Source organism: Pezoporus wallicus, unplaced genomic scaffold, assembly GCF_028554395.1.
Source record: "Pezoporus wallicus isolate ANWC-B61680 ecotype Strahan unplaced genomic scaffold, APGP_CSIRO_Pwel_v1 contig_593, whole genome shotgun sequence".
Classification (NCBI taxonomy): domain Eukaryota; kingdom Metazoa; phylum Chordata; class Aves; order Psittaciformes; family Psittacidae; genus Pezoporus; species Pezoporus wallicus.
The window spans coordinates 7897810-7917897 of record NW_026642342.1 but is presented as its reverse complement, the minus strand read 5'-3'; the positions used below and the strand labels follow the sequence as shown (position 1 = coordinate 7917897).

Here is a 20088-nt window from a genome sequence, read left to right as displayed (position 1 = left end):
TTCTCCCACATGTGTTTTTATGGGCACGAAGCAAAACTGTCCTGAGATACCTAATGTGCCTCTGACATATTTTATTGTACATGTTAACATAAACAGTTTATTGCATGTTTAGGAGCCAGTGAAAAGATACAAACTGCATAATTTCCCTTTTATCTCACTTCATAGGCTGCCAGTGCTGTGAAAATTCCACAATTATCCAAAAGTATTTTGCACTGCACCTCTCCCGTGCTTATTTTTGGCAACCTGACATGTTTGCATACACATTTTGGAGACAATGCTCATCAAAATTCATTTTCTTTGTACTCACTTCATTTTTTACAACGTGTAAAAATCACAGGAGGATCTTGCAGTCCTTATGTCTGTTGTGCTCATCCAGAGTGCTCTTACTCCAGGCCATGACACAGCCACAAATCAGCACAGCACCACACTAATGTGACTGTTTGGTTTCTAGCTTAGAGGTGCCAGCATCCAACTGTCTGTAGACTCCCATTTGCACAGAGCCTCAAATGAGCACCTGTTGCTCTTGGGTGATTCTGTAATTCTTTCTAATGGCATTCTGTTACCATCAGCCTAATCTTTCAAATCACAAATATGGGGAAAAAAGAGGGTGAATGGTTATCTCAAAATACTGGCATACTGGAAGATTAAAACAGGGCTATTCATTGTCCTTTGTTTCTGCCTCACTTTCCTCGTCGTTCTGGTTTGGTTTACATATGTGAAACTATTCTATGGCTATTGTTTTTGCAAGACAGTCCTAGCTTCTAGTACTTGCCACTCCTTTGATTTCTGTGGTCAAGTCCACTGCTTATATTATATCCTAGCCAGTCCAAACTTCATGGTATAGTTCTCATGTTAAAGCTGAGTGATGCTTTGAACGTAAAGAAACAGAAAAATTATTTGATTATTCACTGTATGCTTTGAATTAGCTAACTGTACCTCAAAACAATGCACTTAAAATTATTCAGGGGAATAATTTTAATAAATACAACGTTTTCCAAGATGCTTTATCTCAGAAATTGTATGCCTTGATATTAGGCCCCAGGGAAAGTAGTTTAATTAAAAAGTAAGTTTTTCTGTCAGTCTGCTGATTCTTCAATAGACTAAACAGCTTTTCATTCTCTGAGTGTAACATGGTGCTGTTCATTTTCTCATTTCTCTATGTTTATCTCACAAGGGAGCCAAATCTATTAGGTAATGTTGCTGCAGAAAATACTTGTTATGTTTGCCTACCAGACTGTAGGAATTCTGTAAGCAGTACATGTCTGCTAGCCAACATTCCTAATCCTAGGTCTTTATTTAATTTGAAAATCTAGTCACATTGTACATGATTAGCTTCTTTTAATGTATTTTATTAGCATTTGTCCTTTAATACTTAGTGGCTAGAAATGACTGCAACCATTGTAATAACCTTTTTAATCTTAACAGGCAGAGGACTCTAGGTGTCTCTCGTAAAAATAGGTGCACTTTTTTCAAAGGATATCACAGAATCACAAAATGGATATACACAGTAAAATGGGTCAGTGCCTCACCAGGCAAGTTACCTCCTTTTTTTCGTAGTTTAGACCTCACTAATCCAGAGGTGGAATAACTTCATGATCCATCTTTCAGACACAGACATGAAATTAAGGCACTGGTAGCATATGGGCTTCTGTGTTTACTGGGAGATGACTGTCTGGAGCAAAGTCATGTTTCATCGGCTGTGGCAGCAGGAAATCTGCAATCACTGATTGCAGCTTCAAGGAAACACCGATCAAATAATGCAGGTAGTGTGTGAAAACAACCCATACATGTGTATATGATAGTTATTGACATATGTGAAAAAGTAGATCAGAAAATGACCCAACTGGGTACTGAGTAATTAAGCTCCACTTACCTCCTAAAGTTCCTTTTATTAATGTGCTTTTTTCAGTTTTAACTGCACAGTTGCAGGATTATTTTTCAAATAGTGCATTATAATGTGGTATTCTAAAAAAACGGCAAGGCTACTATTTCTCAGTAATGATCATGTAATTGTTAAAGACACTGTGCTGTGCGTTACAGCATTTTAACAAATGCAGACACCTGTTTCTGTGTGTTGAATCTGTGTTTATGTGATACTCAGATGCACTGCTAAATCCACAGGATATTTGCTAACATGAAACATGATGTTAGCAAAAGCCTTCCGTTGTTGCAGGTGGGCATGGAGCTCCATATATTGATTGTGACAGTATAGTCTTTCGGCACTGTTCTTAAAATTGTACCTTCTTGATTGCTTTCTCTCTTGAATCTTGCAGATTTCAGAAAGAAAAAGAAATTGAGAAATATGTGAGGTTATTCACAATAGAAAATACGATCTGAGTTTGATTGATGGGAGTAACTAAGGCCAGTATTTAATATTTCTCTTCTCTTAGAATAGAGGCTGCTCAAGAACTGTATAATCATTACTTAACCACATCTTTCTATACACAAACCTTGTTATATATTTTTCTGATCCACCTCAATGTTTACTGCAGTCTTCAAACAGACATGGATTGATTCGCTGTCATGTAAGCTGGAGTGCAAGGATATCTTGTGCAAGAGCCTTGAGCAACCTGGTATAGTGGGAGGTGTTCCTGCCTGTGGCAGGGGGTTGGAACTAGATGATCCTAGGGTCCTTTCCAACCAAAACCATTCTGTGATTCTAAACCTTAGTGCACTATGTGACATGTTAGGCAGTGGTGATCTAGTTTCCAGCGGAGCAGCGTGGTTATGTATCACACTACAATCAGAGCATGTCCATAAAACTGATACTTTTTAAGCAAGCTTATTCAAATAAAATTGCAGAGTAGGTTTTTCACATGCTTTGTTGCTGACCACCTTCACAACCCAAGTCATTTCCCTTGGGGAAACTTACTGTGGCGCCAGGAAGAAACCTGCATGTGACTGCTGCTTATACACTACACACAGAACTCTCCATCCTGAGCAACTGAAGAATGAAGTGTGGTTCATTTGGTGCGAGCTTATGTCAACAGTGAATCACTTGAAGTGCAGTTGAAGTTTCCTCCACTCTGCCGTTTCAAATCCATAGAAAAGGAAGGGTAGCAGTTGATTTATGCTCTTGCTTTGCAGAACTTGTTGCCCATAAAATTAGATATGAGGAAATAATAATTTTTGTATTTTATTAAGATATGAATACCCCCTCTGTTTATGATTGCAGTATTGCTTCCTGGATTTTAGTATTTCGGTATGAGTTTAATAGCACTGACTTCAGTGAGCTGGAAAAGCACATACAGAAGTTACTGCCTTATTGAATTTTTTTTCTATCTTTAAGGATATTTTACATTCCTAATTCTTGCTTTACCTTCTTTTCTCAAAGAACTGCCCTTTCCTCCCTCGAAACTTAACCTTCTATGTTCTGTAATTATGTGAACAGTAGCTAGACTTGATGGTAGAAAAAACTTGTCAAAGCAGCAGACCTTCCCAGTGGCATGGAGACACTCTAAAGGCCAGCAGCTCCGCACTGCAGGAGCTTATTTGTAGGATTCCAGCAGAGAAACTTGAATATGATTCTGTGATTCTGTAATACAGTTGTTGTCCTGGAAGGCTGGATTTTAAAACAAACAAACAAACAAGCTAAAACAGACACAAAAAATCTAAAGACAAACATCAACCCCTAAACAAACTTACTGAGAAAAACAACACCGACTGCACTGCCAACAGGGATTTTTGATGATGCATGCTCTAAGAACAACGTGCTTGTGTTTGGAGGTCCATCTGTATGTCGAGAGAGCACATTTAAATGATTAAAGATTCAAATTTGATTCAGACTAAGAGTACTTCGATTTTGTTGACAAGATTGGTTTAAAACCTTTAGTTCTAGCAAGAGGAAGGTCATATCCACAAGCATATCCACAAGTCATATCCACTGTAAAACTGTATGTTTAACAAAATTCTTGGAAGCCTAGGTGTGCCATGTAGTATACGAAGATTAATTCTAATGGTTGTCAAATACCTTTTACTTAACAACACAATGGATCCATGTAGCTGAATCAGGTTCTTGAAGGACACACATAAGGAAAAAACAGTGTTACAGTCATTCATTCATATGCAAGTCTCCAGAGGTCATAGTGACAGCTTGGTTATGGCATTCCTGTCTCTGTTCTTCAAGTACAAATTCAATATGCATCTCACCCGAACAGACCATGTGTCTCTTACAAGGTGTGAGTGGGTTTATGTGTGATCATGCAGCTTTGACTCTTAGGCACTTTAGGATCTTTCAGGGACACTGTGCTTACCTCAGGAAGTATAGAACTGCAACCTTTGTTCTAAATAAATGATCAACTATCTTGATTTGCACATACGAGAAGAACACACATAGAAATGTAGTAAAAGGCTAGAGAGTAATAAAATCAGGACAGGCTATGAATATAAATGAGTATATTAGAAGTGAACTAATGAAGCCTGGTTTCCTTCAGGTTTGAGCTTCATGTTTGATTAAAAAGGTGCAAGAGAGAATCGAAGCTTTTGGTTTTGAGCTTTTACAAGGTCTTTGTGTGGACTGTTTGCTATCCAGTGAAATGGGTTTCTGTAGCATCTCTGTGTTGCACAGCTGCATGATTTCATAGCACTTGTGGGAACAATTCGTCCTTATAAAATGTAATTGAAATTAGCAAACGGTTTGGAAGGGAATGGCAGGAACAAATATATGTGTGTACACTCACACACATAGCCATGTTCTGAACACAGCTGGATAAACTCTATACTCCATATGGAATCATAAGGCCAATGAAAAGAATAGACCATGCAGGGAAATAGGGTTTGAGTTAATCGTAGAATCATTTAGGTTGGGAAAGACTTCTGTGAACATTGAGTCCAAATGTAAACCCAGCACGGCCAAGGCCACCACTAAACTGTGTCACTAAACAGTGGAAAGATTTGTTGGTTGTATTTCAGAAATTATAAACTGTCAATATTTTTTCTGGGCTATTACAGTTTTTACAGAGAAAATTATATTATTATTATCCCAGTAGTAACATACGGATCTCTAGCAGAGCTCTTAAAATAATGTAGGCTTCAAAATTACTAGGTGCTCATGACTATTGGTAGTCTGAATGATTTGAAGAGAAAACATAATGCCCAGAATTTAAGACATATTAAAATGAAGCAGCTCTTAGTAAAGTTCAGCCCTGTAACTGGAAGATTTTATAGGAAGCAGATTGAAAACTGCAGGATGTATGACTTTGGAGAAGAGGTATTTTCCCCTCTAGTCTGGGTGCGGCAGCTACAGGGTTTCATGGATGTGCTTCCACCTTTATGTGGTATCACCAATTTATCAGCTCGCTGCCACCACCATTTTTATGATCTCTAAATCCAGTATGTGCCTGTTCCCAAACCCATTGCAATGAAGAACAAAGCACATTATTCTGCTGTGTTGTCTGTTGTGAGGAAAACAATGTCCCAGTTTGCACTCTAATTAAATAATTAGAGTCAATCTTACAAGGCAGAAGGAAAGTAGGTTGTGCAGGCCTGAAAGTGTTGGTTCTGCAATTTAAATGGTGAGCCTGAGTAAGAGAAACGCCCTGTCTCCTTTTCCTCCAGTGAGTTACTGAGTTCTTATACTTTGAAATAGTATAAACTCAGCACAGTTTCTGTTGGCATCTTGTAGGTCAGGGTTTAAATAAAGACCTATAACTCAATTTAATAATGAAAAATACTATGTTACTTATTAATGTGTTACAGTTTAAAGACACTATTTGTAATGCCTAGTAGTAGTAGTTTTATATATCTGTAAATGTGTGTCTTGCAATGTAAAGGTGGACCTTGTTTAATTTTCTGCTATGTTACAACTGCTACAACTCTCTTATAATTTCCATTTCTAATATAGTCATTAAGGTGCTTTTTTGGAATCATTATGATCACCCTACATTTTAATTTTCAGTAGTGTTAAATCATGTCTTTGGAAACAGTAGTAGAAACCTTCTGAAAAACAAAAATCATACTTAACTTTTTAAAAATATATGAAGTTGCTTTCATAGAATTAGTTTGCTATCACCAGAATCTCGAAGTGTATGTAGGGTTTTTGCAGTGTGCTTAAAAATATCTCCTCATATCCATGCAGCTGTCATTATTTTATGTTTGGCAATTGGGGATATAAAAGTCAAAATTAGAGTAATATGAACTATATAGAGTTATATAGAGTCTGCCATAGGAGCAGGATACAGAGACTTCTAAAATACTTGCTGAGAACTAATTAGAACATGTGCTGCTTGTATGATTGCTTTGCATCAGTCCTCTGCGTTTGGAGAGGGAAAGGTAGTACATGTTTAGATTAAGGCTGAGAGAAATTCCTTTCTGCCCTGAGCTGTTTCTGTTTAAGAACAGTAGGCGTGGATATCTGCAAATGCTGTATTGTTTACAACCAAACAGTAGATCAGTATAATTATAAACACAAAACACTGAAGTTGTGTTTTCTGCTGGTGGATTGTGCAGCTGAGGAAAAGTATAAGCATAGGAAGCTATGAAGTCCATTATTCCAGAAGGCAGCAAATAGTATTTTTTCATTAGACTTGCCACATTTACATTCTTATTGTCATAGTCAGTTAAAATAAAACTGAAATCCCCAATACCATTTTAGATGAATGTTTCATTTTGAAGTTGCATGGAAATTAGGATGATGCTTTTTTTCGTAAGTATGGGTGACAACATTGAGATACAAGTTCAGTGATCAGTGCCCATGATCAAAGCTGAACAAACTGCTTCACTTCAGCCTTCTCTTAATCTTTTGTTTCCTATACAGCGATTAATAAACATTGTGGAGCCTGCTTTTATGGCTATGCAAAGTATTAGTCTTTTTCTGATTCTCAGGATAAAATCCATTCTTTCTTCTATGGCCCACGTATTTGGTATTATAGACGGAGGAAAAGAGCACATCTTTTGTCTGTTTGGGAAACCACACCTGAGTGAGGGGCTGGAGCAAGCAAATGTCCAAGCAAATAGTCGATGTGTTTTCATAATTACTAAAACAACTCTTTGCTGATCTTGCAAAGACATCCATAGGATTGATCATTATTGTTAAGTGTGGGATTTATCTACGTAAATGTCACTGTATATAGCTGAGATCAGGTTCAGCTGGCATTAAGCTAAAGGGAAACCTAGGTGGTGGTAGTTGAGGGAATATCCTAAAAAGCCTGTATTCAATACTTCAACTGCACCGAATCCTCACTTGCCCCACACAGACCCCCTCCCATTTTTTTTTTCTCACACATAATTGGAATTACAGACTCTAGCACTTTTATGAAGTCACTGTCCAGTCTCTTCTCTAAAAATAGACAATATATTCTATTAGAAAAAGAGAGAGAGGAGCTAGGCTTGAATTAGAGGTCACAGATGTAGGGTTCATTTGATATTTGGCAGTTAACTTCGATATGATTGGCAAGGAGATTTCCAAAAGGCTGCAACTCTGCACTGGAAATAAATGCAAAAGACTTGTCAGTGGGAAACAGCATTGAATCTATAATACATGTCCTGAGACAGATTTACTCATAAAAGAGCATGTGTTTAATGTGTCATAAAAATATTTAAGCCCCATTGGTCTTTGTATAAATATTTCATTTTTAAACTTGGATTCTGGAGTGGCCTAAAGTGAATTCAGCATGTATATCGTTGCCATCGCTATGAAGGATTAAAAAGAAAGGATCACCAGAAATTGGGGGATTTTTGCCCCTTCCACACAAATATTCTTGCAAGGCTATGTTGCTTTTATGTCCAAATCAATTGTTTTTAGTCCTTGCTATATCATCTGTTTTGTTATATAGTATTCCTCTGAGGGAAGCCTCGGAGGGAGGCAGTTTGGAGGCAGAGTGACTTGCTGCCAAGAAGGCATTCATGTATGAGTGTGTGAATGTGGGTGGGTGACTGAGATGTCCAAAAAAGATACTTGTCTGTGTTCCTCCAACTGCTTCTGTTCCAAAGATGATGTATGTCTGTAAATGAAGCAGGATATATTTTGAATGTGCCCATGTTTTGCATCATTATTTGTATCACTGTTGGGAAACTAAACTGCAAGAATCTGAACATTTGCTACCACCTGGCAGCTCAAGTGGTTCGAGGAAGGAGGGACAACAGTTAGAAAAGACTACCTGTATTTTCTTGAACTAAATAAGATCTTCTTAATTTAGCTCAAAACTAATTTAGCTCAACATTGGTGTTAGTACCAAATCTAGGGAATAGTCTCTGGGTCTTTAAAAGAGCATTTAGTAATGACAGAGGGAGAGGGAAGTACGTGACCAGAACTGCGCTTGCTGTATCACACTGTAAAGGTCATGCCTATTGGCCCTCTTGGATGTATGGTAACTGTGTATGTAACTGATGGCCGAGTCTGTATTTCCCCCATCTATAACAGCATGTGAAATTCAACTTTACTGCTAACTTCTCCAGTGTGGCACCAGTGTATAAGACTTAGATCTCCTTGGTTATGATGTTTTGTACTGTTCCTCACAGGTGAAATCTGTGCTTTTAAAATCCATGGACAAGAAATGCCCTTCGAAGCTGTTGTACTAAACAAGACATCTGGAGAAGGTCGTCTTCGAGCAAAAAGTCCTGTTGACTGTGAACTGCAGAAGGAATACACATTCATCATCCAGGCCTATGATTGTGGATCAGGACCAGGTGGAAGAAACTGGAAGAAATCTCACAAGTGGGTGAAAATTAGAAGGAATATTTTTTTGCCTTGGCATACATTTGCTGTCCAGTACAGATCATACTGAAGGGCTCCTTTTTACACTGTAGCCAGGTAGAAAGCAATTAAAACCAAATCACTGTTGTTGCAATAGTCAATCCACTTTTTATTTCTTTTTCCTTTTAGAAGATACTTTTTCTTTTTGCCTCCTGCAGTTTGACCCATTCTGCAGTGGTTCCAGTTGAAGCTCTTAATGGTTCCAGTTGAAGCTCTTAATAGGATTCCTGTTCAAGTAAAGAAATGGATCTCAGTTTTAGTTTAGCTTTCTATTCTTGCTTTCATGTTAAATACATTGACTTAACAGATCATCCAAGGCATGGAAGCTAGCTTTTATTGATACTTTACAAATTCTAAATAGGTTTTCTCTCTCTTCGTTCCATTTCGAATGGTAAGAGAAGAGAAATGACCTTTCTTACTTTCTTATCTTGTGTGTGTATATACACTGCAGCAGCGTTGTCTTTGCACAGTGTGTTTCTGATCTCGGCTTTTGAACAGCAAGTCTCAGAGGAATTAAAATCCTCTTGAAGAAACAGGTATTGAAGGTTAGTAGATGGTACTTTTTGCCGTGGAGAAGATTCCCTGAATAAGCTTAAATGGCACAGTCCCTTTTTTCCCCTTAAATTAATGAAACTAACTCCAGACCATATGTCATTAAAGATAAATGTAACTCACATGTAGATGTGTAATTGCTGTACAAATGTTCGTTTTGCTGAGAGCCATTTAAATCAATGATTAATAGTAATCATTCTTCCTTTTGCTCATCCAGGACACAACACAATTAAAAATTTAATTAGCTCTCTAATGCATGCTGAACTTTTCCAGGATATTTAAAAAGAATGAGTATTTAGAAGGAAGCCTGCAAGATCAAATAACCATCAAGTCACAGAAGCACGTTTTGCACCATGTTACTAAATTTTGTGATGGTTTTCTCTCCCATATCCGTAACAAGCTTGCATGTTCCACTTCTGGAAAAATTTGGTCTAATCATGAGAAAATGAAATCTGGCCTGTCAGGACCACACTTTGTTATGCTTTTGATAGTGGTTTCTGTGGCAAACCATATGCTAAACCAGGCAGCCTGGGGTCCCAACCTTTAGTACTGGCTCTGCCATTGATCTAGAAAGTCCCTCCACTTCTCTGTCCCTCTGTTACCTTGTCTGTCAAATCTTACAGGAAATTCTTTCAAATCAAGGCTTTTAGACTTTGCTTATTAAACACTCAAGGCCTCTTATTTTTGACCTTGCAGGTTTACATGTACAGTGTTTTAACTAAAGGATTATATAATTGTAATCAGCAGGTGGAAGCCTTACTTAATGTGGAAGAATCATAGAATCATAGAATAGTTAGGGTTGGAAGGGACCTTAAGATCATCTAGTTCCAACCCCCCTGCCATGGGCAGGGACACCTCACGCTAAATCATATCACCCAAGCCCTCGTCCAACCTGGTCTTGAACACTGCCAGGGATGGAGCATTCACAACCTCCCTGGACAACCTATTCCAGTGCCCCAGTTCATAAACTGACAATTTTTAGGTAGTGAATATGTAAGACTGCTGAAATTCTCTTCCTCTTTTTTTGCTTATTAACCCATTTTACACTGGAATTATATTATTGAATTTCTGCTGGTGTCCATTTTAAGAGACAGACAGATTTTAATGAAGAGCAACCTGAATCCCTCTCCTGTGGCAATAGGTTTCTACCTATTGCCCCGTTAAGATATTAGATTGGTCAAATTAAACATGGAAATTCAATGATAGCTCATTTTAGCAGATGTTTACATAGTTTTCTAGATATGTTCCGTTAGTCTTTTCAAGTATTTTGAAAACAAACTCTCAGTGATGTGTCATGATAAATTAATTTATCTTTGATGTCTTTATTTACCTGTTTTTAGGGCAGTGGTCCATATCCAGGTAAAGGATGTCAATGAGTTTTCACCAGCTTTCAAGGAGAGTGTGTATAAGGCCACTGTGACAGAGGGGAAGATCTATGACAGCATACTGCAGGTAGAAGCCATAGATGAGGACTGTTCTCCACAATATAGCCAGATCTGCAATTATGAAATTGTCACAACTGATGTACCTTTTGCCATTGACAGAAATGGTGAGTATGGAGAAGGAGCAATTGTAAGTGTGGGACGGATAGCAGTCATTTCTGCAGTTAGTGTGATTACCTGTTGTTACTACCTGATAACCTGCCTTGAGTTTTAACTCAAGAGAGTAATCCTGTTTTCAGCTCTGAGCATGAAGGAACCTTTACATGGGGAAATCCCATCCCTTTCATACAAGATTTGGTCAGAAAATGCCACAGTAATTTACTGTGGAAATTAAACCCCCAGTTTTAGATGAGTAATATGTTTCTCTGTCACTCAGTCCTTCCTCTTAATTGTCTCAGATCCACTTTTCCATCCAAGTGATGGCATTTCCTAATGGCACCACATGGCCCTACCTCACAGGGGTTGTTCACTGGTTTAGAACTAGTCCCTTTCTTCTGAGCTTTGTGGAGCAGAGTCTAAATGTAGAATTAACAATATTCTGGATGTGTTTATTGATTGTTGAAACTTTCGGGATGTGGGTCCACCGATCTACCCATTCATGGTGCTTCTTGAAGCAGATCCATTATTCTGCAGTATGGGAGAAAATATGCTTTGGAGAAGTAGTATAATTTTTAATGGTTATTGATTTTAGTTGGTTTTCTACTGTATATAATATTAAAGGAAAAATAATAAACCATAATAAGTTTTCCACATGCAGCAGTTTTTGACCTTGGTCGCCCTGTCTGTCAGCTTCCTGCTTTTCCCAGTCAAGTTTTCACCAGAGAAAAGCACAGAACTTGACGCTGTGTTTGGGAGAAGTGGCTGGGCTGCATTAAAAATGTGTTGAAGATCCTCCCTCGCATTCTCTGCTTGCTTCAGATAATACAAAATAGGAGCTCTGGCTTTCAGGTTCTTCGGCAGTCCCATATTGGCATCACTTTGTAGATGAGAGTCCTCATTCTTAATATTCACATGTGCCCAATTGTGCAAGAGTTCGGAATGGAAATTGCTGTGCTCACAGAACTTGTTTCCCCAGAAAAAGCACCCTGTGTGCATGCCCAGCAATGATCTGATTTATCTTTCCTAGCAAAAGCATTTAATCCATGTTGAAGGAGAATACTCTTTTGCAGTTAAATCTGAATTTTGGCCGAATTAGAAATTGAGAGTGTGCATGGAGCTAATGTTTTCTCTTAAGCAATCATTTTTGTGTTGGGATGTGTTAGAAAAACCCTTTCCCTGTTCAAAAGTTATTCATCTTTATTTCTGCACCTCTTGCACAATGCACAGCTGAGCATCAAAAGATAACCTGTTATCATCAGTAAATTGTAAATCACTTTGGGGGAAAAAAAGCCTCCTTGTTTATCATACACTGGGAGGCAAGTACACTATATACAAGGTATAAGATTCCCTGTGTTGTCATAATAAGAAGCTCTCGCGTTTCTGTTTGAAACCACTGTTTTTCCAGAGCTCCACGTGACTTGCTCATATGGGGCTGGTTACTTACACAAGTTGCAGATTGCTTCATAATTTCATACCAAATTTGTGACAGATATAATGGATAGATAATACACTGAAATTAGCACAATACATAGTAGGCATTTCTATCGCTCATGCCTTTTCAGCTCCTCCACAAAGAGACACTGGCTTGTGAGTGACCATGGGTTTTCTACAGTCAGAGACATGATCAAAAGCATGGGAAATGTCAGGAATCCTTGGTTATATCTTTGTTCTCCTGTGCCTGGGAGCTGCTTTTGAGCAAAAGCAACGAGAAAATCATTGATTTAAACATGGCTTTAAAACCCGCAGTGAATAATTGGTATACGGTTGTAATACTTGCAAGGTCTTGGTCATGAATTCAATTAATATTTTCTGATCTATTTATTCCCTAAAAGGCCAGTGCTGCCGCAATCAACAGTAATTGCAGTCTAATTTGCAATTTTTTTAGATGATGGTAATTGCTTAAACCCAGTGGGATTAGAGACAGAGGTAGAATAGGTGGTTGCACTTTCATTCCGTGACAGAAATATGTCGCTTAGACATTCTCAGCTGTGAAAAGTGTTGGACCACTCTGACATAAACTTTCTTCAGTGCAAATCCTTTGGCATTGTGCCCATTTTTGTCACTTGTAAGATGATTAAAGTAGATGTGTGAGATGCCTGGAACTGTCTGTTAATACTGTGCTAATTAGGATTTTGTTGACAGGATTTTTTTTACCCATTGTGAGAGAAAAACAAACACCATGCTATGTTCCTGTGTTTTCTGCAAGTTAAGATTTTTTTCTGCTTTTCAGTAAGCTAAGTGTGAAATTTCATTGCCCAGAAAAAGCATTTACCCAGATGCTTAGAATCAAATCTATATATTGCAAAGAGCCCAAAAGTAAGGTGGGTGTGAGGAAAACATGCAATTACCACTCTCAGATGCTGGATTTTTTTCACCATCAACTTGTGAAACTAACCACAAACACAGTTTTTTAGAAAGATGAGTATGGTATTCCATCAGCTGAATTTCTTTTGGCACATCTTTGTCTTTTCAGAAAAAAAAAAACAACCCAACTTCCTTATTGTATGTAAATCAATCCAGGGAGCATGTTTTTATGTCTTGAAATATCATATTACACATTGGGAACTCTTCAGACTAGCAGTCCATAGTCTACATCAGCCAATTGTGTAAGGCATAAGAGAAGAGGCACCCAGCACTGGTGCAGGAAGCAGCATTCAATTCTGGTGGATTTCTTGTAGATCTTAAGGCCAGGTTGGATGAGGCTTTAATCAACCTGGTCTTAGTGCAAGGTGTCCCTTCACGCTCTCGATTTCTAATTTGGTCATAAAATACAATCATGTAAATGCAAAGAATTGGGACTACAGGTAGAAGATAGAATGTGTTATAAGAGACTATTGCATGCAGTTTAATCTAGTTATCTTCATAGCAGAGAATCCCAACCATCAAGTCACTTACTGCATCAGTACTGTGTAGGCTTTTCCATTCAGGTAACGGAAAAAATTAAGCCAGAATGCATGATTCTGCTGTAAGAACAGCAAAACAACATTTTTATGCATTTGTTGTGGGTCATGGTCATTACGATCAGAGAATTCAGATACAGATACAAAATCTGTCATGGCTCTAACCCCCTCTTATCTCTAAAATGGGGGTAACTATGTCTGTAACGCACCACTGGGAAGCACTTCACAAATACATCTTCAGATTGTTCATTATGAAGATGAGTTACTGACTTTGCTGTCCAGTCAGTACAGTTTATATGAAGTTACATCTTAGAAAATAGCTGTGGACAGAATCTCACAAGGTCATCCTTTACAGCACTGAGATCTGTGTTAGGACCTATGCAAACTTCATATTCTCAGAAGAGTAATAAAACGTTGTAGTTCAGTATTTGCATGTGATTGATATTTATTTACTAAACCACCATTTCTTTCCATTGTGATTTAAAAGTGCAGCTTTTTGACAAGAAGCAATTCAGATCTTTCAATTGACTTATGGTCAGATACAGCTTCTGGTCATTCTTGGCAGCTGAGAATGTTGACCTCCTATGAGCGGACTGAAGTCAAAGACCTCATCTCTTGTAAGGGTTAGGAGGTTCTGTTTTATACTCCTCATACACACAGGAAGTATGGAATTTAAGAGGGAATTGCCATAGTAAATTAGTCAAATCTTTCCCCATTCTTGTGATTGGTCCAAAATTAGATGAAAGGCATCCATAAAAGAGGGAATTCTGTATCAAACTATCCCCACAACGGACTCTGAAGAAACAGAGGTGTAAACGTGTGTGTTTTCAGACAAGAATTTTTATATTCCTGTTGATATTTATCTGTTTGTGTAGTTTTCTGTAGGCTTTGCTGGCTTGTTGTGGTTTTTAATCTGTTATAGCTCTAGTTATTTCCAGGAAATTAAATGGAATTAGTAATTTTTGCCAATTACTAACTCAAAAATAATGTAGTTGATACCATCATTACGTTGCTTTTGTGATGGGAAGAGCTATTTACATGACAGACCTGAACATGCTTGGCAAGGTGAGGTGCTTGAGAGAGAACCAAAGAAACCAGTTTATTCTGGGAAAATGTGGAAAATGAAGTTGTCGCTACCTTTCAAGATGTAGCTGAATAGTTTTACTTCAGAATAAGTTGAGCAGATGATTTCTAATATAGACGTTCCCATATTATATCCATAGCATCTTGTATTTGCCTAAGAACTTCTTTATTTCTGTGCTGGATTGAAAGAAAGTATTTCCCATTCCCCATAACTGTCCCACTGGCAGATGTCCCATGTGCTTCAAAGAGCTTTCTGGTCACAAAGGACTTGATTAACCAGGACACCAGTGTTCTAGTCTGTATATGCTTTGCCAAAAATGAATTTTTTAACGTTATATTAAATCTGCAGGTAACATCAGAAACACTGAGAAACTGAACTATGACAACCAGCATCAGTATGAGATAAAGGTAACAGCTTCTGATTGTGGGCAAAAACATGCAACGGAAGATGTCTTAGTGCGAGTTGACGTCAAACCAGTGTGCAAACCTGGCTGGCAAGGTAAGGTGTAAGAGTTTATATGTTTTGAATTTTTTTTTTTTTTTTTTTCCCAAGTCTCTTCTTTGGTGTTTTCCCTCTGCCTCACAGTAAAGAAACAAGGGAATTTATTGAAGTGGTATCTAAAACTGCTGCTGTTTCTTACTTATTCCAAGCATGTTAAAAAAAAGTGGATAACAGTCCCATACTTTACATTTGCCGTGTTTCTTCTCTAGTCAGAACAAAGAGCAGATTAGAAAAAAAGAGAGGAAAAAAATTTCTAATAAGCTATCTTACACTTCAGTCTGGGTATACTAAAAGGTTAAAAAAATGCTTCTGGTTTGCCTTTCTCCTACTACTCCTTTGAATAAAACTTTTGAAGCCACCATGGCAAGGTACATTTCCCATGTGTGCCAGAGTTGTTCAGATTATCTCGTTCCAGGTACACGACTGGCATTCATGTGTATGCATGCATGAGTCAAAGCATGCTCCACTGGCAGTGGAGTGAAAGGCATTTTTTATCCTGATTACTGTCTTCATACTGAGGCGTGTCAGTGGGAATTGATTTTCTAAAAAGTTTGCAAGGATCTACAGTTTACTCTGTCTAAACTTGAGAAAAATGCAGCTGGCAGTGTACTAGGAAGTTAGATATAACTCAAATTATAAGGAATTAAGATGAAAATGAGGGCTGGATTAGTGTCAAACCAACTGGATGTAAGCCACATTATGTGGATGTCATACAGGACTAACCTGACGTTCATAATTGTAAGTTTTAAAGAGAATGAGACAGAAAAAAATAGTTTGGCTGTTGTAATTGAAGTCAAATTTGCAGACTGATGTTCAGAAGGAAAAAAAATTTTTCTTTGTAAAATGAGAAGCCCTGGTTTAGCAGATCTTGTAGTGAAATGTGTGCAATATCATGATTTTATTTTCGCAGTCTTCACGTAGAGCAGAACCATGTTTTAAATGTTTAGGGATGTACAGTTTCCCCACCGACCCACATAGAATAGAATGCATAGAATAGTTAGGGTTAGAGAGGACCTTTAGATCATCAAATTCCAATCCCCCTGCCATGGGCAGGAACACCTCACACTAAATGATGTCACCCAAGGCTTTGTCCAGCCTGGCCTTGAACACCACCAGGGATGGAGCATTCACAACTTCCTTGGGCAACCCATTCCAGTGCCTCACCACCCTAACAGGAAAGAATTTCCTCCTTATATCCAGTCTAAACTTCCCCTGTTTAAGTTTTAACCCATTACCCCTTGTGCTGTCACTACAGTCCCTAATGAAGCGTCACTCCCCAGCATCCTTGTAGGCCCCTTTCAGATACTGGAAGGCTGCTATGAGGTCTCCACGCAGCCTTCTCTTGTCCGGGCTGAACAGCCCAAACTTTCTCAGCCTGTCTTCATATATATAAAAAAAAAAACAGTAGAACACCTATGAACCATTTTCAGATTTTCTAATTGGTCTTACTGTTCAGAACCCCATGATTTATTTTATAAAACAAGTATGATCTCTTTACACATTGTCAAAATGTTCTGTTTCAATACTGTGGCATAATTTCAAATAAATACTCCTGAATTAGCTTGGAATTCTTATAAAAATGGGCACAGTTGTTGATTTTTTTAAATCCCCATATAATTTCCATTTTGTATTTCATTTATTATTTTTTGCAAAGAGACCTTACTAATGAAGTCTTTATATTGCCCAGTATTATCATACTAATTTTATAGCTCAAACATCAGTTATGGAACAGATAATCATTGCTGGTCCCATCAGGCAGCAGGTACAGACACCAGGTAGCCAACAGAATAGAAACAACCTCAAATAAGGTTTGTTTTAATCTTTTGATGTTTTGTTCATCTTAGGTATTGTGAAGTGTTTATAAGGTATTTAAGTTTTTAATGAAAAGCTGGAATTCAGCTACTGTTATTTGATGCATGCAAAATTTATTCTCTTCTAGAAGTCAGAGCTGTATGTGGCTGATGGTTTGGTTAACAGTAGGTGTTTAACACGGGAGGCTGCCAGCTTATTTTTGAGTGATGGTAAGAAAATAGGGAAAACAGCACACGCATAAAGCAGTGACTTTAAAAAATCCACAGTGCATAAGAAAGTTTAAAGCAGCTTATCTAAAGCATCTCGGATAAGGAAGGATACACTTTGGTAGCTTTCATTATGCTTGAATTTGGCTATAGGGGTATTCCTGTACCATGATCTCTAGAGAATTATTTACTAATTGGGGATAAAAAGAGAAGTGTCATTTTGAGCCTTCAAAGACTTAAAATGTGTTTGAGAGTACTAGAGGTCTGATCAGCTATTGACAGTTAAAGGAGAAGTCAAGTTGTTCTCTAAAAGGCAACTGATTTCAGACAGGAGGGAGATATTAAGACATAAACCAAAAAAACCAAAAAGCTCTTCAAAACCAGTTCAGCAGAGTATCCCAATAAAGTACCAGAGGACTTGACCTTTTCTGAAACAAACAGGGAAACTGAATGTGTTTCTTGGGGAGATACATATGTAGAAAAGACAGCAGTCCAAAAATTAAAACTTAAATTGTCTTCTATGGCCAAAAAGGACTGCCAAATTTCATATGGCCCTTACATAAGCAGCGCTTACTAACCTCCAGTTTAAGAGAAAATTAGGACTCTCATTAGAAAACAGCATCCAGCTTGAAGTGGTTTACCAACCTGAAAAGATTTCCTACAGTCCTATAAGCCCATATGCATACTTTGCCCAATTACCCGAGTTAACAAAATAGAAGTTACTTAAGAATTAATCTATAAAAAAATGTTCCTTAAAACTTCAGTTACCTTCCACTTAGTGTTTGCTTGGAAATGGTTTTGAAATAAATGTCTGTTATTTACCTAATAGATTATAAAAATATTTAATAGGATTAGTTAATGTATCAAAGATACTGCATGTTATTTATATTTCAAGGCATGTAGTGCTCACTAACATGACCTAGGGCTTTGCTACCACCAAAAGGCAGATTCTTACCACCTCTTTAATGTTGTCATTCAGAGGCCACATACAGGTCAGATCAGCTTGCTTTTCCTTCTGAAATTCAATCTTCCTTTTGTTCAGAGAAGGGCAAAACCTTCTCTTTTTAGAAGCCGAGTGTTCTTAGATCACTTCTGAGTCAACACACTTTATAGATACTATTTGCAGTAGATACTGAGTAATTTTAGAATTGCATTCATGTGGTTTTCTAGTAAAATCCAATTACAGAGGAAAACCATACCTATTGGGTTTTGAGCTGTCAGTGCTTTTATCAAAGAGCAATGTGATTACTAAAGCAATTGGTTATTTGGAGGAAGGTGGTCAAGTGCAGAATTCCTAGTCTTCAGGAACCATTTTAAAGGCACAGGTATCTCCTGCAATAAACAAAAATCAATTTCTATTCATACCTAACAGTTTAAAATGCAGTGCTTGTCTGAGCTATAGGATATTTACCCATATTTTTAAAAATTAAATATACTGCAAAGCAGGGAGCCCTTACACCAGTTTAGTCTTGGAGCTGCTGTGTGTGCATTAGCCATACATCCTTAAAACAAGGTAACCATAACGAAATGCTTACATTCAGCTAGTAACTTGAATGAGACTGTTTTAGTAGAATACTCTTTAAATACCCATTTCAGACATTTGAAAGTGAGTTGAGCTTCTGAGTACTTGTGATTTTTTGAGTTTAAAGTTAACCTAAGTTTGTACTTGTTTCTGTGCTTGTTTCAGCAGTATTTTAAATTTTGACTACCAGACATACTTAGAGAAAACAGTCGTAGCTGTTTCAGTCTGATTTGTAAGATATGCTCTCCTTTCCTCAGCAAACCCTGAGTATGCATTAGAGCTATATACATCTTTCCAGAATACTTCGGGTGTTTCCACATGTTACTTTTACCATAGCCTCTTACTGGAAACACAGTGCTTTATATATTCCAAGTCTGCTTTTCTTTTGCCTGGCTATATCAGTCTGGTGGCTCATGGACATGCTGTTACTGGTCTTACTGGAATCAGCTATTTTTCCATATGTCATTTTCCAGTGATGACTCAGCAGTTTGCCAAAGTTCCTGACCATGAACTGACACTTTTTGTCATTACTGGGAAGGAGTATTTCTGTAACACCCATTCTCAAGGCCATCTTATTATGTGCTTGGGGTACTCTCACCCCCTTTCTATATTGACTTCCAGTGTAGAATCGCCTTCCAATTTTGTCACCAGCAGAAGTAATTAACACAGTCCTGGTTTTGTGGCAAGACCATTAATGGAACTGTCAAGTAATAATCCCAAGGCAGATTTGCAGGGATCTTTACTAGTTATTTCCCCATGTACCATGAACTTTCCAGAGTAACCCACTATCGCCCTTTGTTTAGGCAGATCTGTATATATGTTATAATTTAAATACTACATGAATTTTAGACCTATTTAACTGGATTCTTATTTCCGTATACCTCTGTAGCTATTCAGTCCTTTGTTCACCTTTCTGCATTTACAACTATGAAAAGGTCTTTCCATTTTTCAGTTTTCAGTGCAAGATCTTCATGAGCTTCACTGGGCAATTATAATTTCCTTGAGGTACTTATCTCTGAGTTGTAGCTGTTAGCTGGTGTTTCCAGTCATATTTCTTCTGTTCAAAAGTTAAAGCACCGTGGTATATGCAGTTAGGTTTGAAGTTTTCCATATGATTTTTTTGTTGTTTTCTGCATGTAAAAACTTCTGCATATTCTCACACGATGTGCTTAAAAGTTGCAGACTTTCCACACAAGATTTTATATCCTCAGTCCAGTTGATTTCAGGAACTAGTCCATGCAGCGTTTCACAACCTCTCTTTTGGAATTTGGGAAGCTC

The 20088-nt window shown here is 37.8% G+C and overlaps 1 protein-coding gene across 2 annotated transcripts in view; it reads left to right on the top strand.

The window, feature by feature from the left end:
- The window catches only part of CLSTN2 (calsyntenin 2), a 318074-nt gene that overhangs the window by 234407 nt on the left and 63579 nt on the right, over nt 1–20088 (top strand). For both annotated transcript variants that reach the window (XM_057429065.1, XM_057429064.1), the window contains exons 3-5: nt 8458–8653; nt 10585–10793; nt 15118–15267. In XM_057429065.1, the coding sequence (XP_057285048.1) occupies nt 8493–8653; nt 10585–10793; nt 15118–15267 (520 nt within the window). In that variant the 5' untranslated portion in view covers nt 8458–8492. The remainder of the gene's footprint in view (nt 1–8457; nt 8654–10584; nt 10794–15117; nt 15268–20088) is intronic.